This window comes from Stenella coeruleoalba (assembly GCF_951394435.1).
Source record: "Stenella coeruleoalba genome assembly, chromosome: 7".
NCBI lineage: Eukaryota > Metazoa > Chordata > Mammalia > Artiodactyla > Delphinidae > Stenella > Stenella coeruleoalba.
In genome coordinates, this window is record NC_137153.1 from 75,335,647 (window position 1) to 75,363,486 (window position 27,840).

Below are 27,840 nucleotides of genomic sequence, written 5' to 3' on the forward strand. Positions count from 1 at the left end.
ATGCCAAGAGTCCAGCCAGATGTGAACAGCATTTTGCTATTTGTGAACAAGGGACTGGAGATGCCTTTTCTTGATTTTTTTTCCTCCCTGAATTTTTGTTGAAAATGAGCTCCAATCCAGAGTCTGTGCTCATATTTCTAAAAGACTGGGTTATTACCAAGTTAAGACCAACTACAGTGATACAATCTGTTACCCAGTTACTCCCATTCATGGTCTTCACTTCTAGGGGAATTTCTCAAGTTATTAAACATGAATTCATAAGTATCTGAAAGCCAAACAAGAATTCTGGAGGGTAAACTCCAACTCTGCATCATGAAATCAACAAACATTGTCACAATGGAATCTAAGTACTTACCTCTTAGGACCAAATGAAAAAACAAACAAACACGAATCAAGCACATTCCTGCTTATTGAAATGCCTTTCAACTGGACTTATCCAAACATTACTGCATCCCTTAAGGAATGAAAACTTAGTTACGTGAAGCATTCAAGTCTCTATCCATCACTTCATTGCCCAGCCCTCCTCCCAAACCAAGTACTCCATTTAATAGCATGAGGGTATGTTCTCTTCTGATCGAGCCAGAGAACAGAGAAGTCATAAATACCTCCTCCCCACACCCAGGTCTAAACATCAGTTTAGCGGCTGCTTTGGAGTCATATTCTACAAGACCATGAGCCTGCCTTTCATCTTCTCACAAGCACTCTCTTCCAGCCTCTGAAGATAATATACGGCACACTGATTCAGGGGGAGAGGCAGAAATCTCACAGGAAAGACTTAAAACCCAGGTCTGTCGACATATGAGAAGGCCCTGCGTTTCTCATCAGCTGGCTGATTTGTGCACGGCCACATTTCTGGAGCTCAACCAATTGCCTCCCCTGATGGAAAATGCTTACGAACTTATAAATCATCTTTGAACACATTTTCTCAGTAAAAATAAAACAGATTGCTAGCTCCCAAGTGCTGAAACGTGGCTATCAGCTTCGATAACCAATTTAACAATTTGAAACAATTAAGGACTAAAAATTCTATTTGAAAGTTCGATTAAAAGGAGACCATAGCGAAGTGCTTTGTTTAGGGCTGGGAATTCTGTAAGTAATATAGGAACCGCAAATAAAAAGAATAGATAATCTTAATTTTGTTTTCCTCACAAAAAAATTATAGACTGAAGTTAAACAGTGGGCCTATTATATGAGTGCAGTGGTTCTTAAACCTGGCTACATGTTATTAGCATCACCCAGAGCTTTAAAAAAAACTGCAATGCCCAAGCTGCACCCCACACCAATTAAATATGAATGTAGGAGCTGGGGGGTGGGGCCCAGGACTTCACAGTTTTTAAAGCTCCTCAGGTGACTCCAATGTGCAGCCAACATTGAGAACCTCTCCATTGGCCTTATGAAGATTACTTATTAGTTTTACAAAATCTACTTAGTGGAGGACCATTTCCCTTCCTTATGTCTGCCCATAGGTTCTTTACAGCTGGGATAGGGAATAAAAAATGACAGATTAACTAATTGACTGCTTGCTAGATAAATAGAGTCACACACACATATAAAAAAATATACATGCACGCATATTTTTATTTATTTTACTTAGGCCCTGATCATTAGCATATAAAGCAGAAAAACTGAGTGCCTTAGAACGTACATATCCTCTCCAAATCTTTAAAGAGCCAAACTCTAAAAATCACACATAAAAGATATTGGTCATAAAACACACACACACACACACACACACACACACACACACACACACACACACAAACTTTAATCACCTTGAGGAACGATGATCCAATAATATATTTAATAGGTAAGATTTCATTCATTGATATACAAAAAAAAAAAAACACCCCAAAACCTAAACTTTAAGACATGTGCCCTTAGCAAGAGCACTTACAGTTAGAAAGGTTTATCGGTAGCACTTTGAGGTAGCATATTTTATAAAGTAATAGAAGTCACAGAGCTGCTCTGCAGTTTCTCTTGGACAGAAAAGGACAGGCCATCAGCCATTGCTCTTGGTAGAGAAAAGTGAATTTGTCTGTACTCACTGCCAAAGTCAACCTGAACATACTCCCTCCCATCTTGCCATGGCCATCCCTCCACTACACTTCATGCATTGTGGGTTTAGGAAAAGGTAAAGGCATTACAATGCTTCTTTCCTCTTGGTGTGGTGACATCCCAGGCTGTGGCAGCAATCTTTCTGCCACATGCAGTGCTCACTGGCAGGAGATGCATGCACCTCGGGGGAAGAAAAATATGGCATCACAGTGTCTTTTTTTAATTGGCTCTAACAATTTAGTTAAGAGTAACGGATTCCTCTAAGGCTAAAAAAAGGTTTCTGAATATTCCCTCCATGATTCTGGCCCTTAAAAGGCTCTCCTTTTTTTCTCCCCCTGAGTACAATATTTTGTGGGTATCATTAAGCTTTCTGCAATTGTCCTGCCAGGTTGGTGAGCAGTAAGGCTTAAAAAAAAATCCACACACAAAAACAACAACAACAAAAAACTGGGTGCAGGAGAAACTCCAAGAACAGACTTCCTTTGTGCAAGTTGAAACGACCCAAGTTTATAGTTCAGGAAAATGGCCTGCTTCTTTTTTAAAAAAATGTAAATATTTAGCTCAGCTCTGCATTTTAAATACAAATATACAGTCAAAACAGGCTAAAGATTAAAGCTGCAAAAATGGCCCCACCAACATCAGACCATGGTGCAGGTCAAATTTTTTCCCAATGGTCACAGATTAAAGGGATGTCTAACTCCTAAAAGCCCTTTGTCCCAATATATTCCATACTTCTTGTTTGAAAGTTGAACCCTTAGAAGGAATCAATATACAAATGAATAAAAATAGCACATGTCCAGGCAAAAAAGGGCATGAGCTGGGCCTGAGTTGCCACTTAAAACTCTACCATTCAGTATCATACCAAATCCTCAAAGGCTGCCTGGAACCAGGGCCCAAGGCATTCCTGAACATGCCAGCCACGCAGGTCAACTGCTGACCCAAAGTCAACAACACAACTGAGCATTAGACTTCAAGTATCCAAGGTGCTACAAGAGCTGGTCCTCTCAAGGACTCAGGCTGACTCTCAGAAGCCCCCTCCCTCCCCCAAGACATCCCATTGTACAAAAGGTGAAGCACTGCTTATGGTCACTACAAAACACAGGAGTGGGAGGTGAGGAATAAGAGAACTGATCTCTGAAATATACCAGCCTAACAAATACAAATAAATTCTTTAACATTTTGTACAACTAGAAGGTGCGTGAGCCCATATTCAAGCAATCACTTTAAATTCTTTCTTTTCTCCCCTTTCTGTATCAAACAGGAAAATAGTTCCGTTGGGTTAACAGTGTCATTTTAAAATGCCATAAATTAAATAAGTTAGTTCACATTTTTTCCCCCAGCTAAGTTACAGTTAGTCTCTAATGTGCTTTTGAAGTTTGCTTCAACAGCTCCAAGTCTCTTCGGCGGACCGTGCCAGCTCTGGGACAACCATATCCGTCCAGCTGCAAAGGTACGAATTGTTCAAGCAGCCCAAGGCCCTCTCTAGCAGGACTAGTAAACAGCTTAGTCCATGATGGTTTGAAGTTTCCACTGAATCCCAAAAATATGGTACTCCCTTAAAAAAAAGAAAAAGAAAAAGTTCAATTTGTACCTCTACTAGTTCCATGCAAGATAATGTGGGAGGTGAAGCGGAGGTGAGCAAAACAAAGATGGCTGTGAAACAAAAACAAAAAGAACTGTACTTCCTTACGTCAGAGAATGAACTCTCACCACCCACCTCTTGCCCCAAATAACAAGCCACGTCCCAACACACTTCCTCTACAACTGTCTCCTGATTTAGAAATTATTTTCATGATACCCACCCCAGCCAAACAAGCTCATGAAAACAGTCTGGTAGCTATACTCCACCGTAAAAATGCATATGTTGCTGGCCTCCTAAGAACTTCACAGAAGAATACAAATACAAACCTTTGTTATAAAGATTGGCTGGTTTGGCTAATCCCAGAGATACTAACGAATCTGAAATATTCAACTGCTTTATCTCTCCTCTTGTGCTCAACAGGACAATTGACCTGTGAAAGTTAGAAAATCAGAGCAAATTTCAGTAATTCAGCATGTATTTACTGAGTACCGTTCTGAACTAAATACAGTATAGAAATACTAGATAAAAGCAGAACTCAAAAAAACAAACAAGGGCTTCCCTGGTGGCACAGTGGTTGAGAGTCTGCCTGCCGATGCAGGGGACATGGGTTCATGCCCCGGTCAGGGAGGATCCCACATGCCGCGGAGTGGCTGGGCCCGTGAGCCATGGCTGCTGACCCTGCGTTTCCAGAGTCTGTGCTCCACAGCGGGAGAGGCCACAACAGTGAGAGGCCCTCGTACCACACACACAAAAAAAACCCCACATTCCTTTTCATCCCTGCTATTACAAGTGTCCCCTTCAATGCCCCACCTAGAGCTTATGTTGCTATTACAAGGGGTTTATAAATGTAGGGAAAGCAAAAGTCATTTAGGTCAGTGGACCTAGTGGATGGCTTGGGACACAGCTCTGTCATGGAACAAACTATTTTAACAGAGGAGGTTAGTTTTGTTAGTTTCAGATGCTCTATATACCTACTTAAGTTCTATTATCTACTTACTAAGTAAATGGATAAATGCCAATTCTAAAAAAAAATGAAATAAAATCTGTTCTCCATGGTTTGGTTTAAATTGCTACTTTTATTGTGAGTATATCAACATACACATTCAGATCTTTTTGTGGATTCTCTCTTCTGATCTCTCTATCCTCTGCCACTACTACACCGGCTTATTTACTATGGCTTTACGGCTTATTTTAATACCTTTTGTGTCTGCCCAACAGAAAAAAAGGAAGATTTCTCTCCTGTGAACCTTTGTTCAGAGACTAACAAAGAAAAATGAATCAGACTAGGGCTCTTAAAAGAGAGACCACACACTCATTCACTTAAAAATCAATTTGCTCCTGGGGAATTCCCTGGCAGTCCAGTGGTTAGGACTCCACACTTTCACTGCTGAAGGCGAGGGTTCGATCCCTGGTCAGGGAAATAAGATTCCGCAAGCCACATGGCGCAGCCAAATTAAAAAAAAAAAAAAAAAAAAAAATCAATTTACTCCTTTCCAGTCACTTCCAAGTGACCCAGGTGACAACCTCCTATACCACAGTCATAGCACAATGCTGTCTGAGGGTTCATCAGTGGGAAAGATGGCTGCAAAGGTAAAATTGTCTATAAAACTATCTATAAAATTGTTTTAGGAATCCTAAATACCCTAAAAGGGTAAAAGGGCAGGTAGACAAACCAAAGCTCAGAGTTAACCGGATGTCATCTTTAAGGTACCTTATCCCTCATACAGAGCAAGCTTCACCTACCTTGGAGGGATGCTTGTTTTTAAATACTCTTCCATGAGACTGACATCAGCAAAAGAGAAAACCTTTTTCTCCATCAACCGGAAGGGAACACTGCAGGCATCCACAACCAGGAGGAAGACGCCCTCACTTCGGAAGGTAAAGTCAGTGCCGTTGATCTGAGAACACAAAAACATCTGCGGTCATCACCATTTCGGCATTTCCAGGATGACTCGTCTTTCCAGCCCCTTTCCCTCTGTCTTCTAAACCCATGAATCAAATAATAATTCCCAAACTCAAACTGTATATTCCATTACTCTTCCTCTGCCAACATTTGAGATTGAGCCTGTGTTCTCACAGACTTTTGCCTTCACTGGTCTTTTCTGACTGGCTAAGTTGCTACAAGCAAGGCATGGCAGCCCACACTCAGCTGAGCAGGGTGACTCTCTCTGCAGGCTCAGGGTCTTCATTCTTACACACGTAGTCTCTCAATGGGGTCAGAGCTTTCCAACTCAGTGATAGGGTGGCAGCCTCTATACTGCAGCTCAGATACTGTCACATTGGTTCAGGAAAAATACATGTATCTATATGAAATAGATATCTAGTCAGATAGATAGATAAATAGATAGCATGCTTTAACCCACATAAACCCCCCCATTATAGCTTAGATTTAGAACAACAGAGGAGCCAGATTGCTTCATCTCCTTTGTTCTATATATAGCTCTCCTTTAAAATCAAAATGGAAAAATGGTAATTTTACCAGGATTTAAGCCACAGGGTATTACTATATCTTGTTCACCATTACTGTGAACTGAAATTTCCAGTTGTCCTCTTTAAATTAATGGTTTGAGACCTTTTCAAGAAAAAGGAATTCCAGATACATCCAAATCTCATTAATTCCTCAACCAAAAAGGAAGGGAAAAAACCTTATTAGACTGAAAAATGATTTAACATTAATTTAAGTCATAGGCACTCTTTCTCTTTAAAATGTGTGAAATTATAAACTATGTTAAAAGCTAACAAAGGAGAAGGGCTTCTCTGGTGGCGCAGTGGTTGAGAATCCGCCTGCCGATGCAGGGGACACGGGTTCGTGCCCTGGAGCGGCTGGGCCTGTGAGCCATGGCCGCTGAGCCTGCGCTCTGGAACGGGAGAGGCCACAACAGTGAGAGGCCCCCGTACCGCAAAAAAAAAAAAAAAAAAAAAAAAAAGCTAACAAAGGAGAGATGCTCTCTTCACTACACCTGTCCTTCCTTGGAGAAGTTATACTTAAATTTTATTTCTAATCACTAATGATCTCATAGGAATACAAAATGGCTTTTTGCCTATATTTAAATAGCCCTAGTCTAGAGAATAATTCCAGAAGTGCTTGACATAAAGTGCCATTTTATATTTAGAAAGACTGAAAGTGACTCACTTATTTTTAAAAATCTGGATACTTAGAACTGAGACACATTTGATAAAACATATACATAATGATCCCTAACACACCCAAACTGTCCCCTTGAAAAGTACCCCCCCCAAAAAACCTGTTACTTAAAGGAAACACAAAATTTTCCGTAAAAACTAAAGCAAGGCCATGTCCAGCAAAGACTCTTCAGGTAATGCATGTGAAAAGTATTGGAGGTAAATGTGACAAAACACAGTCCTCTGTGATCTCTTTTAGGGTCCCAGGCACCCAGTGTGCAGCAATGGAGTCAAACAATGTCTACAGACCCAGAGGAATACCCTACCTGAGATAGTCTGGGCAAAACAATATCTTCTTTAATTATCTAGTGAGCTAGCAGAGCAGAGAGACTCGGCACCAACTTGCTTACCTTTGCAACTGACACCCACCAGATTCCACGCAAGTAGGCTGGGATGGGTTCCTCATACAGCTGACTGCATTGAGATGTTGAGCTAGCAAACTTCATACCAATAAAATTACATCATGAACATACTACAAAATGAAGAAATGCTAATGCAGGGCAATAGGTATATATACTTGAGAAATCTTTGAGTTACATAGGGATCTTTCACTCTTTCTCTCTTTCTAATTGTGGTAAGAACACTAACATGAGATCCATCGTCAAACATTTTAAGTGAACAATATATTACTATTGACTACAGGGACAATGTTGTACAGCAGATTTTGAGAGTTTATGCATTTTACTCAACTGAAACTTTATGCCTTTTGATTAATAACTCCCCATTTCACGTCCCCCCCCCTTAAGTAGCAGTATTTTTAATTCAGGGTTGTTAAAAAGTTCTTAATTCAGAGTTAAGTTCTAGAGATGGATGGATAATGGTTGCACAACAATATGAATGTATTTCATACCGCTGAACTATATAAACTTACAAGTGGTTAGGATGGTGAATTTTATGTTATGTGTATTTTAACACAATAAAAGAGATTGGGAAAGAAAAAAAAGAGTAAGATTTAATTTTGCTCACATATATGGGGATTTGTGAATGTGTTGTCCACCACTTAAAAAAAACCGAGCTCCTAAGGAGACCACATGAGACTGAGCCCAGACCGTAGCTGGGTATCAGCTGGATGGCTAGATACCTCCTACCCAAAGAGCTCTTTATATAGATGCACTCGATTTTGGACAGGCCACATGCCTAGAGCTGGTTACCTTGCGGGCTAGCTTGGCTCTTAGCCCAAATTCCAGTATTGATATGAGGCTAAGGCTTTTAACTCCCATTAACCTACTTAAAAAAGACAACTAACACTTTGCATCTTCACTTTCTTCATCTGAAAAAAATGGGAACCAGGCAACTTCAAAATAAAATGCCGAGGAAATTTTAAAACCTTCACTTCCCATATTTTAAACAAATAACTGGGGAACTTCTTTTAAGCTTCAAAATCCAAGGTTAAAATTTCTGCATATTGATTATCTATGACAATTTTTTTTTTTTTTTTTTTTTTGCGGTACGCAGGCCTCTCACTGCTGCGGCCTCTCCCGCCGCGGAGCACAGGCTCCAGACGCGCAGGCTCAGTGGCCATGGCTCACGGGTCCAGCCGCTCCGCGGCATGCGGGACCCTCCTGGACCGGGGCACGAATCCGCGTCCCCTGCATTGGCAGGTGGACTCCCAACCACTGCACCACCAGGGTAGCCCCTATGACAATTTTTTTAAACCAAAAACGCCTTGTCTCCTACAGAAAAGAAATCTGAATAATTACCTGAATAATTTTAACATTCGCCTAAAAGTAATCAATAAACATAATTGACTGAGAAAAAATTTTAATAAATTTATCTTATTTATTTAAAACGCAAATGTTTAGGAGGTATTTACACCTCTACTGTATTGCTCACCACTAATAATCAAAATGTGATTATAAACAAGTGAATGTTGCCAGAGAGAATTCATGTTACCAGGATAAAATGTAAAACTGAGAAGCTGAGGCAATGTACACACCAGATGGTACTCACAGAAATAACAGACAGGTCTCCACGCTGAGTCTCTGCTTGACTGGGTGACTGGAATTGCACAGGGAGGTAGCTTTTATGAGGATCACTTGTAAACACCACCTAAACAGGGAAGAAGTTCCATATCTATGTCAACTGCATCTTCCTCCAAAAAGATCCTTCAAAATAAACTCAACTATACCAAAGCCAGTGAGTGGGTTTTTGTTTTTATTTCTGTTTTCTCTGAACTTTCTGTATGTATTTCATGACCTGGAATTCTATCTTTTGATACAGGCTTTATACGAGAAGTGTATGTTCCTAACTTTCTGGAGCAATCTCAGTTTCAAATCATTGTAATCTTGTTAATAAAATCAGTTCTACAAATGACTATATAAATATGCTTTATATCTAAATCTTTGTAAACATTTCATGCAAAAACAGTCACAAATCTTTTCAAAGGTCCTTTTCAGACTAGTTATTCTGAATTGGGACTCAGTCACTCCAGGACTGAGGAAAGAAGTGTAGATGACAAGGACTACCCTGTTTAAAAACTTTCAGGGGTCTGTACATCACCAGGTCTAAATTCCTCCACCAGACCTGCAAAATGTTCCACAAATAGAGTCACGTCTTATACACTCAGGACCCTATTTCCCACTATTCTATCACATTCAACATGCAGGGCAGTTCCCTCACTTTCCCACAAGCACTTTACCTCCTCTTCTGCTACCCTGCCTTTTCCAATGCTGTTCCCTTCCCAAGAACACCCTTCCCTTTTTCCTTCTACTCCAAATCACTGCCAGTCTCCAAACCCCAACACCCACCTCCTCCCTAAAGGCTGTCTTTTCATTCAAAAGCACTCTTAACTCTTCACACAATTTAGCACTTAAAAGCATATGCCCTGGGGAATTCCCTGGTGGTCCAGTGGTTAGGTCCAGCGTTTTCACTACCATGGCCCAGTTTCAATCCCTGGTCAGGGAACTAAGATCCCGCAGGTCACGCAGCATGGCCAAAAAAAAAAAAGTGTATGTCCTTATAAAGCGATGCCAACAAGAGCAAATAATCATGGCAAGAGCAGATAATCATGATATTAAGCACTCAGAAGCTGGACACTGCTTTGAAGTCTCAGGTCTGAAGTCAAAAAATTCATGTGAATTTTCCTACTTATTTCTAATACACATGTGTTTTTGACATTCAAAACAAAAATTCCCCTCAAATTTCCAAGTAAAAGTGATGTCCCCAGATGCTTCAAATACTTCTCAACTGCCAGGTCACTAGTCGATACAGCTTTAAGAAATGAATCCTGATCAATGTTTTAAGCCCAAAGAATAAAGAACGCTAAACGTCAATGCATGGAACCATTTAACAAGATAGGCCCAGAATAGTTCTGAAGATGATTAAATTATTTTATAAATTGTAGTAATTCTTATAATAATTATAAATTATTTGAAGTCTTTTCAGTAATGAAGGGCTTTCTTAACAAATTCAACTTAAGAATTAGGCTGGAAAATTTACTTCCCCACAAAGACTATCTGAAAATTTCACTTTAACAGTCAAAACATTACATAGGACAGGCAAGGATTCACGTAAACTTCTTCATGTACCTGGTTTATTTTTTGGTCTGTTCGTTGGTTGGTTGGTTTAGTTGAATTGGAGAATAGAGGTGGCTCAAGGGTATGAGCAACCAAGACTATGACAGTGAGTTGTCATCAGAAAAATACTTATCATATATCACGATAGGAAGCCTAAAACCCCCTTCCTTTCCCTGTTCTTACTGCCTCCAATGGACAGAAACAAGAAAAATTAGAAATAAAGAACCTGTGCAATGGAAGAATTTTTGTTTTCTCAAATCACTTATAATGATAAGAAATAAAGATTTAGAGGTTTTCTCCATATTAATAGCAAGCATTTCTGTGGCAATAAGGACTTTTTAAAAACTCCTCCAGGCCAGTGAAACTAAAATGTGAACATGTATCAGAATGATCTCCAGGGCTTGTTAAAGCACAGACTGCTAAGCCCCATCCCTGAAGTTTCTGATACAGTAGAACTGGGTAGGACTCAAGATTTAGAATTTTTCATAAGTTCCCAGGTGATGCTGATGCTGCTAGTCTGGGGACCACAAGTTGAGAACCATTCTTCTTGACCCATGTTTGTTTATATAGAGGTTAAAGATCAATTAGGGCAATATTAATTCTGTATTTCTTTTTCACCTGGAATTAGTCTGACTTCCTTCGGAAACCCCATGCCTGATTTTAGCTCATACTTTGGATTTACTTTCATTGCCATGTTTTCTCAAGATCTAGAAGGAGACCATCTCATTAAGAATATGTCACAAGAAGCATTTCACTTCTAGCCAAAGTCAGTTCGTACTTTTAATTACAGGTAAACATAATAGCACATGCTTCAAATTAATGGCTTTTCATCTTGAAGGAAACAATTTTCCTACAAGTGCCTTTTCTGAAGATAAATTTCACACTTCCAAGAAAACAAATTATTTTTTGATATCACTGACATGCAAACGAAATAGCGATACTGTAATGGAATCACATCTGAGAAAGAAAAGATGACAACCAATAAATCCACAATCATCCAGGGCAAACTGATATATCACAGGGGGAAGGTGGTTTTATTATAAATTTGGACTGGTTGCTACTTATGAGCATCACATTCTACAATGGGCCAAAATTCAGGGGAAACCATGCAATATTTATAAATTGGCAGCACAGATGTTTCAAAAAAAAAAAATGTGCTGATTGCACAGAACCTTTTGACTTTTTCTCCTGGACCACAGACCACTTTTATTCCCTGTTTACCTGATGGGTTCCGCAGCCCTGACAGAGTCCCTTGAGCATGGATGGCATCGGCTTGAGTGCTGATGGCTTTCTGTAATACTGGGGATACGCTTTGGCCATGCAGTTACTGATGTCTTTGGAGTCCGTTGCTGCCTGGATCTTGACTCTTTCGCATCCCTGAGATGAACAGTAACTGTGACCATCCCTGTGGCTTTTGGCTTTTAGATACAAAAACAGCAACCTGCACAAAACAGAAACCAGTCCAACAGATGTTAGATTAACTCTCGAAAACTTACAAAAATTCCTCAAATAAGCTCACGGCCAGAAGGGATATTCCTCCAATAAATTAAAAATTTTTTTAAAGAAAAATAAACTACAAAACCAATAAAGTTGTTTCTCTTTCCTTTCTACCCTCCTAGGGTTCTAAGTCAAATGCAATACCACTTTAGAAAATATTTTGATAACCTGATTCAGTCGTTATGGGCAGTATCAAAGTCGATTTCTGGTTTGAATTAGTTCAATTGGTAATTTAGGAGGATGGAATTTGGCTTGGCTCAAGAATTCCTTGGAAAACTTTACACACTTGAGTTTAGGATTTGGTAAATTAGTGTGGTTTATTCTTTTTTTTTTCTTTTGGTTTACAAATTGTTTTGGTTTAAGGCACAAAACTGGAATAATTAAAACACCAACTGTGAGACTTGTTTGGTTAAGGCCAAGATATGGTATCAAATCAATTCCTGTGATATTTACTAAGAGCAGATGGGCCTGGGGTCCTTCTGTCTGTACTTTGGCCAAAATCAAGCGAAATGAACAGTCCTACCCATTCTGAATTCTCCTCCTACTGCCTACTGCCAAGATGAATGGAAAAGCAAGTTCCAGGCAGTAGTCCAATGTCTGTCAGCAAACCTAGGCCTTCTAAACCAAAGGAAGTCAAGATTCTAAAAAGGACTTGATCAAATGCGATTGATTACTGGAGTTCAAGAGTTCACATTTTATTTATTTATTTGTTTGTTTGTTTATTTATTTATTTATAACAGTAAACTTTTATTGAGGACGTACAACATCCCAGGCCCTATGCTGAATGATTTGCATGAACTGTGTGCTCTTCAACCTCACAACAACCATATGATATAGCGTTTTTATTATTCCCAAATAACAGATAAGGAAACTGGGGCACAGAAATATTCACTAAATTGCCCAAGATCACACAATTAAGTAAGGCAGAATATTATATAAAGTCAGGCAATCAACTGCAATTCTCCAATTGCAGTCATGAAGAACCTTCTATTTATAAACTCAGCTCTGCTTGGCAAAGTAAGAACCAACAAAATAGAAGATCACCCTGGATCAGTAGAATTTCCTGGTAATAATTGCTTTCCCAGAGGGGGACCCACACTAGCTCAACTTTCAGAATTGAGGAAGGCAATGCAACATCTAAAGTGCCTGGTTTACTGAACGCTTACATGACAGCCCATAGCAGTCCTTTCTTTGGAGACATCACTCTTAAAGAGTTCACATTTTAATATGAGGTCAGTGAACAACACAAAGTTGTGATGAGGTGAAAATCAGCCACTGTTCCAACATCCAGTAATTTTAACATATATATAAGGAATGACAGGGACTTGATTAGGCATGGGACTTTTGATATATAATTTAAATCATCAAAATGAATAGAATTAAAAAAGAATTTGAACCTCAAAGGCTGAAGGACTCTAGAAATATCCAGATGAAGAAATACTTCCCATCCTTTTACATATCAATCATTAATTTGTGATCACCAGACTGTCCTTACAAATTTGGGCGTTCCATTTATTTTTGTGGAAAATCAACTGAGAATGTGGCAGTTCTATCATCTATAGAATAAAAGCCCAACTAGGTTGCTGAAGTTGAAATCAGAGATAATGATGATAAAAAAAAAGACTTAAGCTGATAACACTGGCTGCAGCACCAGCCCTGAAGGGCAAATGTGTTGCATCTTCTTCAAAGGTTAACAAGACACTTGACTGAACCCTAACCTCATTCCCCCACAGTCAATCTTGCCATCCTTCTCTCCAGTAGGAAATTTTGTCTTTCCCCAAACATGCCGTGCCATGTTCTTCATGCCTCCATGCATTTATCCACACTGTCCTTGGAACACCTTCCTCCTAGTCACTCCTCAAGAGTCAGCCCCAGTGTTATCTTCTTGGGTTGTCACTGGCCACCCAAGGCTGAACCTCTGGGTTACCTCAAAAGGCACACTATAGGACTTGCAGCATTTAAACCTTTCGCGCTCTGACTACTTGCTTTACATGCCCACATCTTTCAATGGACAGTGAATTTGCAGAAGAAATGTGCCTTATTTACATTAGTATCTTTATAGTACCTAGACAATGACATAGAGTAGAAATGCCAGGTTAAGGGATGGATAATGAAGGAGCATGCTACTTTCTGGAAGAGTACAGGAGAGAGAGCCTACCATAACCCAAAGGCTGAGAGACTGTAACTGGATAAAAGCAGACAAAGCCAACAGGACCCCAGGTGAACAGGATTAGAACTAAAAAGTGGAAAGATGCAGGCTAGAGAAAGTTGAAAGCAAATATGCCATGGTTACACAGTGATTTTTTTAAAACCCAAGGTCAACTTGAGAGATAGTCTTAAAGGAAGAGAAAAATGAGCTTTCACTAAAATATGAACTATATCATATGGAAATAATCATCTTTAGAGTCGTTATGGAAAACACTATTTTAATTTTCAATTGGGCCTACTGGTTCTTTATTGACAAGGATAATTTCTCTTTCTAAATCGCCTTAATAGGTAAACAGCAAACATCTCACTCGATTCCTACTGCCAACTGTAATTACGAGTCATTCTAGTTCTCTTCTAAACCTCTAATGGTGATGAGCAGAGAATTACCCACATCAGCTGCTTTTCTAAGCAGCCGTCACATCACAATCTATTCTTAGTTACACTGAAGAACTAGTAATTTCACCACTAAAGAAAAACAGCAATAATTCTCATTCACTGGTTGCCCTGAATTACCCCGTGCTGGAGTCAAAATAGAATTTCCTCTCAGACTGTTTCCTCTGCAATTCCTCCAGCGAATGCAAGGGCTCATACTCTTCCATTTTGGATAATGAGCCATTATGCCGCTGTAGAAAGCCAAAGGTAACCTGAAAACTTGTGTTTGACGGATAGCAGAGCCCAACTCGAATCCAGTCATTCCTATAAAGGAGAGACGATAAAAACATGAATTCACATTTGAGCCAGTACATTTTGAGTATTACAGCATATGTAAATTTTAGCCATGGTCTTCTCCTTAAATTTCTGCTGTGTATGGAGCCACTAACAATGCAAGTCCTGAATCCTAACACACTAATGAATCATCGACTTTTACATGTTACCCAAATTCCGCTCCTCAATATATGTACAACAATGATATGGCTTATAAAAAATTCTTGGTTTCAACAGGACTTCAGGGAATGTGAAGAGAAGCTGGATAAAATGTACTTAGATACTGCAAGCAGATAATAAAATTGAGACAGTTGGGTATGGGTATACTAAGATGGAAGAAACACTAATAGCCTGATAGTGGAAGCGTACGCTGGTAAAATCTTTCCAAAGAATTTTTTAATTCATAAATATATTTTTATCTTTTATAATTACATTAGGATAAATTGTTAGTGGTAAATTTGCTAGAGATAAAGGTGTATGCATTTTTAAAGTCTTTGATGAATATTACCAAATTGCCATAGTGTTGTTTCTTACCTAATGTTCTAAGATATAAAATTAATACTTTTTGAAAACCATTAAGAATATTTTCCCCTTTTTTATCATTTCTTTTTTTGGCATTCTTTAAGTTATGGCAAAATATACATGTGGTAACATATAAAATTTACCATTTTAGACCTTTTTTCACTTTACAGTTTAGTGACATTAAGTACATTCACAAGGTTGTACAACCATCACCACTATCCATTTCCAGAACTTCTTAATCATTCAAAACAATTTTAAAACAATATGTAACAATGCCTTAAAATTGGTCACACAGATTTCATCCAGTAATCCCACTAAGAAATTAGAAATACAGACCAAAAATGTATAAGAAAAGATGCTCTATCCGGTATCATTTGTAATACCAAAACGGGGAGAGGGGCAGAAGAAAAATAATCTAAATGTTCATAGGGGAATGGAGTAGTTAAATAAATTTTGGCATATTTATATGCTCAGAGAACACTTGAGGGTGGAGAGACACGAGAACCCTATAAATGTTTATAATGCCTCAATTTGATTAGAAGAATTACAGGTTATTGTAATTTTTTAATGTTTTTCTGTATTTCCTTATTTTGTTTAATGCATAAGTACAGCTTTTATAACTTTTAAACTGTTATTTTCATAAGTGCCACTATGACAAAATCCATGACCTCTCTATAATTATATTAAATTTGGAAAAAAATTATCCATCTCCTCCTCTTGCCTCTGCCCATGATGTAACTTTTACAAACTTTTAGATAATTAAACAAGGAAAGTTGGACTGAATTTCAAGCCCATATAGAGTTTTGAAACTTCTGAGCTCATCCTTTTTTTCACTTTAAAATCTTTTTACTTTCTTAGTATTTATTCAAAAGTTATGCCTTGTATGTGCAGAACTCTGCATACCATTTGATTATAATACCTCACCTCAGATTCATAACCTGCCAGATATAACTTTTTGTATTGCGGATCACTCTTTCATATATCTCCTCCACCCTCTCTGACAATCGTTTGTTCCTTCATTGACTTCTAGGCAGCTCACTGATGGGGGTGACGATATCAGATTGGCTTTTAGAACCCACACCCTGGACACAATGTGGACCAAGGATTGAAGGTGGAGGGAGGTGGGGAGACCGAATAGGAGGCTGCTGCAGGGATCCAGGCAAGAGAGGCTAATGACCTAAACGCAGTCACAAGCAGTGACGGTGGAAAGAAGTGGAGAGATTTGAAAACATTAAGCACATAGGATCAACAGGGCTTGGCCACTGATAGGATGGAGAAATGAGAGAAAAGAAAGAGGAAAGGATGAGTCCTGAGATTTTTTTGGCTTGGTTGACTCAGTAAGTGAAGGTGCAATTGTCCAGCAAGGGCATAGAGAAGCAGCAGCCAGTGTTACAGGAAAATAGTAATGGTTCAGTTTAGAGCATGTGCCAGAGGCCTATCATCTCAGAATAAAAGCATCTACCATGATGTTCAGCCATCCTTGGAGGGGAATTCCTATACGTTCTATGTCCATCTCTGTTCATTCCAATTGGGTATTTTAAGACAGTTCTGACGAGTCAGCCTTTATGAACCGTCAGGTGAACAAACCAATTTTTCAGGTACATATCTGAGCAGTTTCATGGAGTCCCATGGGTTAACCATCACACGTCTAGATAGTCCCAGCTCTTGTTTCTAGTCTCATCTTCTGTAACTTCCCCCACCTACGCTCCCATCACACTCAATCTATCAGTCCCTGAGCAGAACTAGCCCTTTCCCAACTCTGCTGTTTTTGTAACAAAACTGATCGCTTGTTATCACTTCTCAGTGCAGCCTGGCCCAACTCCCTTAGGCAGAATAGCTGCTCTTATCTTTTGTCCTTTAAAAAATAGTACTGGTTTATTTACTTAAATTTTGTTCTACCTGTATACTGTGAGCTCCTGAAGGGCAAGTACTTCTCTCAGTCATCTTTATATCAACTGGCACACAGTAAACGCTTAAATAAATTAATGTAAAAATAGAGCCCTTGATTGAAAGTAATATTATTAGAGCAGACAACTGAGAAATCAAGAAGGGATAGAAAGGTGCTTTCACATTCTGGCAGGGATGGCAAATACCTGGCATTATCCATGCCACAGTTCTTCCACTTCTTGCCCATTGCTGACATGAATAATCAGTCATACTACTCTCCTCTGTCAAGTCTAAACTTGGCCTCAAAAATCTTTTTACTTTCTAGGTAACCGAGTGCTCAGTTGGAACACCAGATAAAATTTATTCCCATCCCAGCTACAGAGAATTAAAGTATTCAGCAGACGGTATTAAAACCTACCGTTAAATGGCTTTCTGCCCACAATTCCTTGACCATAGAGAAAAAGACATGCTTTTAATAGGACAGAATTCAATTTATACAATCTCTTAATTCCATCAATATAACATATATAGCCTCCCCACAGGAGGAACAAAGTACATAAAGTTGAAGTTCTTTACTTGCTACAAAGGAGATAGGTTGTTTTTCTCCACTAAATTATTAATTGCCCAACTATTTGAAATAACAGTAATAGAAGCATACTTGTTGAAGTTTATGAGGTATAGAAAAGCAGTCTTCGGTGCTGGCCCATTCCAATGGATGGTGTAGCCCTTCTCCAGCATGATCACAGGCTGGTACTGTGGAAAGGTTGCCTTCTGGTTAATTCCCCGGAGCACCATAGGGTAGGCTGGATACTCATCTCGTGTGATGGTCATAGTCAGATTCTGAGTGCTCCATGTCTGCACATAGACCTTCAAAACATAATTAAGGATTAAAGGGAAGAGAATGAAAATTTAAATAGCTAAAGAAAACATATCTAGCACAAAGTCAAACGTCTCTACTTTCAAAAGAGAGATTCTATGATCCGTGCCAGACTGACTGAGTAGTAGCCAACTTCATCCTAAGCTCCACTTACAATGAAGCCTGCTTAAGCTGAAATAGTAAGAACAGACCATGTGTTCTGGTAGCCAAGATCTTCATCATCTCTTCCACAACAGGCCAGCTTATTCATTAGAATATAAAACCTTTGTGGGTTTACATAGCCTGTCAAAGAAATCCCTCAATCTGAAGTACACACATACAAAAAATTAGTACATTAATGTGAAAACTGATACCCTCTAGTCAAATCTGAAAGACTTTCCTCTGAAATAAGAGATGGAAATTTAAAATATCTCAGAGCTTTGGCTTTCAATTTTCCATGACCTACATCAGCCCAAGAAGTCATTTTCCACCCATTAAAAAAAAAAAAAAAAGTTATAAAGTGTTCTGCAAAAACTGGAAAAACATATTAAACTGAGGCAAATTTGAAAGCCCTGAATTTATTCCAGTGGCATTTGAGCCCCATACTGTGCCAAAACAAAATCTTCCCCAAATGCATCCTCCAAAGAACAAACCTCAGAACAATTTCCTAAAACAAATCAGTATCCTGTAACAGAATCCCCCAGAAGTATTAAAACATTTGCAGAATGTTGCATTTAATCCACGCTACTTCTCTATGTTTTCTGTTTCTCTGATTTCTGCAGTTTTATCCATATTGATTCCTCAATTATAAATTCTTTGAGCCAGAAAGTCTTCTTAACTCTCATTCATGTTTGACTATAGTACTCTTCTCTACTGACACCACTTAAAGATTAAAATCGAGATAGGAATTTATTGATTGTTTGATTGATTGATTGGTACGTGGGCCTCTCACTGTTGTGGCCTCTCCCATTGCAGAGCACAGGCTCCGGACATGCAGGCTCAGCGGCCATGGCTCACGGGCCCAGCTGCTCCGCGGCACGTGGGATCTTCCTGGACCGGGGCACGAACCCGTGTCCCCTACATCAGCAGGTGGACTCTCAACCCCTGCGCCACCAGGGAAGCCCAGGAAATACATATTTTGAGACTACATTTAAATATATATGCTTAATATATTATATTTATTTATTCTTTATTTAAATGTTTATATTTGATCTGTATTTCATTATATAATAGGTTAAAATATAATAGAATACACCCCCGCACCAAACACATACATATATATATATCCTGCCTTCTTCCAAATCCAAGAAGGATTTGAGGTGGCACATTCTCCTTATGTTACCACCTTTCTCCCTGAGCATCTTTACCCTTGGGTCAGCAAAGAGCAGTCATCCCATTAAAATATATTTACAAATAGCTAAAGAATGATTATTCTATCTTGAGATCCAGTTGCTTCTATCTTTTGTTAAAAAAATACAGTATTATACATCATCCAAGAAATAACAAATGGCTACATATCTGGGCTCCCAGCCCAAATTCTCAGGAGAAAATTTCTGTCCTACCATTCCCAGAGCCGCCTGGGCAGTATTAGACACTTTTTTCTTTCTTCATCTTCAAATAAAAATAGAATTACTACTTTGCTTTTTAAGTTAGAAGTTATCAGGTTCACATTCTCAAATACCTTAGAAAATCCAAAGACTATATAGAGACATTTATAATAAAATATAAAGTTTTCATGAGTGAGCACATACCACTTTAAGACAGATACATGTACCTTTGAATACACATGGCTAGCAATTTAACTAAAACTGTAGCTACTAAAGAATTAAAAGCTTTTTATCTTCTAATTCTAGAATTTCTATATCTTCTTAGGCATTAATGAGTCAACTTAATTTTAGAGGGCAATTCTGGTTAAGAATAAAACGAATGGAAGAAGAAATCACATTTTCAACCACATTCTTCTTTATTTTACTATAATTATTTCTCCATCCTTTTCTTGTCCTTCCCAGAACTTAGGCAAGTATGACTCCTCTCGCTCCCATGGGGATGAGAAATCCCACAACAAAGAAGCTAATACGCCATTAAAATAAACCAGAAAAAGCTCTCTAATCTTTACCCCTCTTAAGCCCTTTGTCTTGTCTATACCACTGAGCCACCAGGGAAGCCCCCCTCTATTCTTTTATCTCTCTTAACATCTATTATTAAATATGACCATGTAATTGTCTAAAATATGGAAATAAAATTCTGCTCTCTTCAAAATTCTGGGCAACTGGTACCTCCATTCTGCAATCTGTCATCCATCAAATACCACTATTAAAATCATCTTTGCAACTTAGAGCCCTGCTCTTCAAATAATACTAATTGCAGCAAGCACTTCACTATGTGCTAGGCCACGGGTGAAATGCTTTACCAATACTCGTGCATTCTATCCTCACAACAGCCACGTACGAGAGGATCTAATATTACCCTCACTGAGCAGAGGCACAGAGCAATTAATTAACTTACCCACCTCATATTTAAGGAAGTAACAAAGCCAGAATTCAAACCCATGCAATCTGGTTCTGGCATCTGTGCTCTTAACATACTACCTCCCTAATTATTCCATCCTCTTATACTGGGCATCCAGTTAATAAATTGCACACTAGCTTAATGTTTTCAAAGAAGTGTTTCCCAATCTATATCATTCCCTTCATATTTTCATAGACATTATATCATAATATAATTTGCAGAATTTCCTTGGATTCCTTCCTTGTCCACTCATTCCAATTCCTAGCTCTGTTTCTGAGAACATCTCACTTTCCGTGTGATCTATTGATATTCTGCCTCACAAGTCAGAGTCCCTAATTTAGAGGTAAAATAGAGATAATAACCCTGAAAGCAAAGAGTGAAACACCCTCTCAGGGGACACAGCTGTAGCACAGCAAAAAAACCTGGCCTAGGAACTCAGGAAATATGGGTTCTCACCCCAACTACAATCCAACCATATTTAACCAATAGCAAGTTATCTTACTTCTCTTGGGCTTACTTTTTCATTTTTAAATTGGTTTGGAGTGGGGGAACTTTAAATAAAATTCTGTGAGTCTGTGATTCCTAATGAATTTTTTTCTTTTTTTTCCCCTAAAGAATCCCCCAAAAAACCCATGCTTTGGAAAGTATCAATCATCCCGAAGAGCTGAAGAGTACTCCTCACAGAAGCAGTGCTGTCAGGAGCTGCTAAGGAATCAGGCATCACGATGTGTTCTGGCCTACCTGGGCATAGTTCCCACTGCACACCACTGCATTCCATTTGGTAACATTTACACAGCTTGGATGGCGGATCAGGTAGTTGTCAATTCTTCCCACGTAAACATCCTTGTATCCTGTCACAGAGCCATCAATGTCATGGAATATGGAGTTCTTATCACCATCTAGCTCACAATCTTCAAACCAGGGACCAGGCTTTCCAAAGAAGACATTGAGAGACACCTGAAAACAATGAAAAACAGGGACATCATAAAATGAGGGCTCCTGCCATGTTAGCCAGCATTCCCTGCAAGGACCCAACTTCATATCCATTACAATTACTTTAAGGTTAAAGCAGTTCTGAGTCACAGCATAATTGTCAACCAACATTTTTGATTAATTATGACATGCACGGGGAAAAAAATTTCCCAAAGCCTTGTAGAGTTCAAGCAGCAAGCGTTCAATTTCATCTTCGGTGTTTTCCCTTTTTTTAACTTAAAAACTATTACCTATTCCCCAGATAAAACTAATCCATGGTAAGAGAAACTAGAACAGTTGTGGGAAGGGGAACTATGCAGTCATATGTATTTGTTAAAACTTATAAACTTTATACTTAAGATCTCTGCGTTTCCCTGTATGCAAACTATACCTCAATTAAATAAAAATCTATTATAAGTTCTATCTCCTGAGCTAATCATTTTATTTCACTCCAAATGCTTTAGTTAACTTGTTAATGACTCCTCCCACCAAAAAGTAAGTACAGTTCCAAACTAAAACACAATCTAAGTGTTGCCTTGGTATGGTTGCATGACTCACTACAACTTGTTGAAAAGTGTGTGTTATCTTCTATCTCCTCAACGCAGACCAAGTCCAGCTCAGTAATTTTCATGACGGGTAATGTTAATTCAATGCCCTTATCGAACACATAGTACACAGCTGCAAAGCAGGCTGCAGGTTACATGCTTTATTATCTTCAGCTGCTTCTTATTAGTGGTAAGTTACTAATGTCATTCAAGCCATGCAGATACACCTCTATAATGCTTTTATTGGGAAGTTTTAAAATCAGCTGAACATCTAAATGATAAGCAGCTCAATGGAAAATCAGTGATGTGTGGGACAAGTGGCTCTAAATTCTTAGTTCTAGGCTCTTTTCTCTTTTTCCTTATACCTCTTATGGTGAAATCTAAAAGAAGTCTAGGGCATACTGTCCACCTTTTTAGGAATAACAAATATGACAGACCATTCCCTTTATGAATGGTTTCAGAGCATTGCCACGTTAGAGAATTCTAGGCTGATGAAACACTAAACTTAAACAGCATGGATTCTCTTAGGCTGTTAGAACTCTAGAACTCTGCAACAAACGAAACATCTAAAAACTTTTTTTTTCAGTATGACCATGTCAGTGATCACCAAACTCTGTGCATGGGGAGAGCCACGTGGGCAGTAAGCGAACATCTAACCTCTACACTGGAGAGGTAATCCAAGAACCACCCTATTTATTTAAGTGGGACCCTATCCACAGTGTAGCTCTTCCTCTTCCCCTGGAGTTATGTGGCCTAGAAGAGAACCAGTCAACCAAGCTGACAACCCAGCTTTGCACGTGTGCCTCTGTTCCATGCCTCAGCTATTCATGAAAACCACATATAGACTTTGGTAAGCTATCTTAAGTTCTCTTTAAACTGGGCAACCACAGAGTTTGCCTGTGGACGTGAATGAGAGAACTACGAGCCACTTTCCAATTGTGGCTGTGTCTGTGGGAGCAGAAAGCAATACGGTCTGAGGCTCAATCTCTACACCACTGTCATCTTAGAAGTGGAAAGATGGGGCGAGGCCGGGAGTATATAATCAGATTGTCCTGTGTTTTAATGGTAAAGAGGGTACTGACGAAACTACTAAGAAAACTATTGCTGTGGCCTACGGCATTGTAAACAATTATCTCTAAGTCTTCTTTGCAATCTTCATAAAACCCTTCCAACAGTTCATATAAGAAATAACCTCATTTGTTTCATATCACCCCACTATTCCTCTTCTTTCCCAATCTTTTATCCTCTAGTTCCCCAGAAGAATAGACCCCAGAAAAGTAAAATACCAGGTAAAACCCAAATCTCTTCATGGATTATTATACTGAATTTCAACAAATTATATGTCCTCTTGTTCCTATGAAATTCTACAATTCCCATCCCCGTGTCATCACTTTAAGTCATTTTCCCTTTGAAGATATCACCAGGATATCAGAAATACCCCAGGTCACATGGGACTTCTGTTCTCACCGTGAACTCAGCAGGACAGAGTACCTGGAATTAGGAGTTGCTCTTGCACAGATTTCTCCTCCCAATCGTAAAAACTCAGTGCGAACCCTTCGTTTGTGTTTTCGTCCTTGGAAATGTGCCATCCCTCCTCTACCCACCATACTCACTGTGTAGGAACCATGAGAACATACTTACATGTGGACCAAACTTCACAAGGGAGATGTTATTCCTGGGGGTTATCTGCCAAGAATTCTTCATGAGGAAGCCAATAGCACTGGTATGCCTATCTGGAGTTGGCACATATTGTTTGAAAGTGCACCTGGTGACATGAATGGGCCCATCATAGATCTGAAAGCCTCTAATTGGGAATGTCCTGTTGAGATACAAGATTTTGTTTAATGCATATGGGCCCGTCCCTTTAACAGCACTTCACTTGCGTACTTGTTTTATAAATACTGTTGAATATCCCATATACACCCAGCACAATCCTAGGATACAGTGGTAACCAAGCAAGATCTCCAATCAAATGAAACCTACACTGCAGTGAGAAAGGCAAACAGAAAAACAATGGACAATTTCAGATAATAAGTGCTTGAAGAAAGTAAAGACATAGTAATACAATAGACTGGGTAGAAGAGAGATGCTATTTTGGATAGAATGGAGGCTTGTCTGAAAAGGTGACTTGGCTTCCTTGAATCAACTCGGTTAAGATCTTTTCTTTGATAACTCATACACTTTAGCTTTAGTTCCAAAATTTCTAGCATGAGAACAAAAGACAAATCTGTGCTTAAACAGAGAGAACCTCCTTTCAAGCCACTAAATGATAGTAAGGAGAAATGATATGCTTAAAAGTACAAAAGTGTAAGTCTGCAAGGCTTACTATGTCAAAGGGGATGGCTAGATTGAGAAATTCGTTTTATTCATTTTACTCCTTTCTGTTCCAACACAAACTCCTTAACCTACTAATCATATATTATTAACCGTAATTAATGTACAAAACCCATAATATTCTGGATCCCTTAGGTTTTTCCCCTATTACACTCTTAATGGCATTGCAGAGGACTTCTATAGCAACTAATTAGTTTACAGCTTGGTGGTGTTTTACAATAAAAACATAGATGCTAGCAAGCAAATCAAATAGCCTACTTAAAAATCTATGCCTCTAGACATACATACACTACCAAACGTAAAATAGCTAGCTAGTGGGAAGCAGCCGCATAGCACAGGGAGATCAGCTCGGCGCTCTGTGACCACCTAGAGGGGTGGGATAGGGAGGGTGGGAGGGAGGGAGATGCAAGAGGGAAGAGATATGGGAACATATGTATATGTATAACTGATTCACTTTGTTATAAAGCAGAAACTAACACACCATTGTAAAGCAATAATACTCCAATAAAGATGTAAAAAAAAAAAAAACTATGCCTCCTGATGTTTTTCCAAGGATACATCACAAAACGGTCCTCTGCCATAGAAAAGGTTGTAAAGATACAGTAAAATAAAAACTGGATCCATTGACCAACTAGGAATCTTCATTTCGAAAATTCCTCCTTGGCAAAGAAGCAATAGCATTTTGAAATAAAACTAAAGGCCAGTGTAAAATAAAAATAATGGAATTGAATTGGCCACCATTTTTACTGCAGCCCATACCCAACTAATACAGCCTTTTTTCTTTAATTTACATATTAGAAGAGGCAGCTTTAGCCTAATTGTAAAGAGCAGAGCACTGAAGCCAAACTAACAGGGTTCGAGTCCCACCTTAGCTATTTTTAGTAAGTTACTCACTTATAAAGCAGGATGATGACAGCACCTACCTCACTGGGCTTTGCAAGGATTAACTGAATAATAAAGTAGTTTAGAACAGGGCCTGATACATCATAAGCATTTAATAAATGTTTGCCATTAAAAATCCATGAAGTTCCTTTCCTAGTGGCTTCCACGGTCTAACAGGAGTTCTACACATAGCATAGCATATAGTAAAGACGTTCAATATTTCCCAACAACAAACACAGGCGAGAGGAGCCAAGCATAGGCTGCCCTTTGCCAGAAGCTAGTTAAGCCCTTTGGCCAACACTCATTACCTGTCCCCCAAAGCCAACTATGTTTGCCCCATCCCCCTGACCTGTCCTAGCCCAATATCCAGACACAGGGTATAGCTTTAAGGGAATTGATGTTTGATAAATTCTGACATTAGCTCCAATGTAAGGCCTTTAGAACACTAGTTTTTCTCTACCTGGTTTTCCTGCGAGTAAAATGACACCTCCAAACTGTGTCTCAGAACTGAGGTAGAGATTAATTAGGTAATAGTTCCCTAAAAGTTCTGAAGAATCTTTCTAGTACTAAGTACTATTTTAATGACTGTGATTATTTTGGAAGAAAACATGCCAAAAGTCTACCCCCAAACCCTTTCAACATCTGAAACACTGTTAATTATACACCTGTGGTTAGGTTTTGAGTCAGCTTTGGCATCTATCATCTCATTTTCTAGGACTCTTTTCAATAGGTAATTTCCTTTTTCCAGTGGCTATTTCTGAAAACTAACATCACATATTGAGGGAAAACTGACTCAATGTCCATAGTGTTTATGGTTTGGCAGTTCTCTCAAGAAAGAAAAAAAAAAGATTACCAGCTTATATAAGGCCTTATACAGGAAGGATAAACAAGATAGGTTCCTTCATTATAAAATTGATAATGAAATCTATAAAGTGTTAATAGTTAACGCTCCAGAATTCCAGAGAATACACACAATAGTAATAGCAATAATAACAACAAGAATAATAGTTTTAATAATAATAAGGTCGGAAAAGTGTCACAGTGGGAACCAATCGATACAGGATTATTACAGAAACTTTTGTAAGGGGGTTAGGTTTTCATTTATTGTTTAAATTTAACGCTCCTCTGATAAAGCAATGCTTACCTGTTCCTGGGTAACGTCCGAGGCTTCTGGTCTATTCCTCCAGTGCCTACATACTTGTTCTGACCACCCTGAAATCCGTAATTCCTGCTCTCCCCAATAAAGAGAGATTCAGATACCTCTTGGCTGGAACCTTCATCACTTGGGAAGCTTCCGTCACTGTTAAAATGAGGATAATCATTAACCACACATCTCTAGGAAATTTAAATTGACCCTCAAATGAAGGCAAGCTATAACTTTAAAAACCTAAAATTTTCAAAGTAGCCAGTAGCTTTTTCTGATACGTATTAGTGAGTCACCAAAAGGTGCCTCAAAATTGAACATACCTCTTATAAATTAATATGTGCTTGGCAAATTAGATTTAAACAAATGAGATTTAATTTACAGGAACAACTAATTATTTCAGTCCCAAGCAATAATACTGCAAATGAGGAGAATAAACTTGCCCTGGACAATAATTAGAAGACAAGCATGTTTAAGACGGCAATGAGAATAACTGTTATCTGGAGAAAAATATATAACATAAAAAGTTTCGTTCTTAAAGACCACTGTGAAATTAGACCAACTTCTAAGAAAGAAAATATTTAATCTGCTCCCAACTTTTACTCCCTTCCTCTATATTCCCCTACTTTTTAAGATCTTTAATCTAAAGATCAAGTGTTTTCTTTTAAGCAAAAAATATGGTGGGCCTACCCTTCTGTGTAATTCCAGCTAGATTCATCTCCTACTCTGGTATAAATTCAATTAATCAATAAAAATGTATTTTTGGCCCTCAAGTGGCATCAGGAAGTGAGTGCTAAGTTTTTTAATGTTAATAAATGATATAACATTCCTGTGTTATCAAAAAATATATATCAAGGTTATTCTACCTTACAGCTTTAAAATAATCAGGTAAGTATTTTTAAAAGTAATTACAAACCTGGCAAAGGTCAGTCCTATTCCATTATCTGCAAATCTATAAGAAAAAAGAGAATGAGGGAACATTTTAATTTATCACATCATATAAGAAGAGGTAATTTGCTCAAAATATTTAATTGTCATAAAATCCAGGAGGTTCCAGTAATGTTTACTGTCCAAGACTACACAAAAATTTCACTTTCCAATAATGAAAAGCATAGGCTCCACAGTGAAGGCACCTGGTTCCAATCTCAGCTTTGCCTATTACTAGCTGTGTGACCTTGGGCAAGTTATTCAACCTGTTTGCCCCTCAGTTTTCTCACCTAAAGGTTGAAATAATAATATAAGCTTCCTCATAGGATACTTGAAAGCATTAAAATGCTAATCAGTGTCAACCATTTAGAACAGTGTCTGGCACAGAGTAAGCAGCAGGTGTTAGCTGTAATTATAATTTTTATCATTATACTTGGCCCCCATATCTTTGGGTTCTGCACCCACAGATTCAACCAACTGTGGATCAGAAATATTAAACAAAAAATTCTGGAAAATTC

The 27,840-nt window shown here is 38.6% G+C and overlaps 1 protein-coding gene across 5 annotated transcripts in view; it reads right to left on the reverse strand.

Moving 5' to 3' along the window:
* Window positions 1-1,787: 1,787 nt before the first annotated feature.
* CEMIP2 (cell migration inducing hyaluronidase 2) overlaps window positions 1,788-27,840 on the reverse strand; it is a 164,115-nt gene continuing 138,062 nt past the window's right edge. For all 5 annotated transcript variants that reach the window (XM_079925819.1, XM_079925822.1, XM_079925818.1 and 2 more), the window contains 11 exons: window positions 27,312-27,347; window positions 26,396-26,551; window positions 23,677-23,854; window positions 21,260-21,475; window positions 17,813-18,021; window positions 14,554-14,736; window positions 11,557-11,776; window positions 8,771-8,869; window positions 5,381-5,535; window positions 3,964-4,067; window positions 1,788-3,610 (listed from right to left, as the gene is read on the reverse strand). In XM_079925819.1, coding sequence (XP_079781945.1) covers window positions 3,414-3,610; window positions 3,964-4,067; window positions 5,381-5,535; window positions 8,771-8,869; window positions 11,557-11,776; window positions 14,554-14,736; window positions 17,813-18,021; window positions 21,260-21,475; window positions 23,677-23,854; window positions 26,396-26,551; window positions 27,312-27,347 — 1,753 coding nt within the window. In that variant the 3' untranslated portion in view covers window positions 1,788-3,413. The remainder of the gene's footprint in view (window positions 3,611-3,963; window positions 4,068-5,380; window positions 5,536-8,770; window positions 8,870-11,556; window positions 11,777-14,553; window positions 14,737-17,812; window positions 18,022-21,259; window positions 21,476-23,676; window positions 23,855-26,395; window positions 26,552-27,311; window positions 27,348-27,840) is intronic.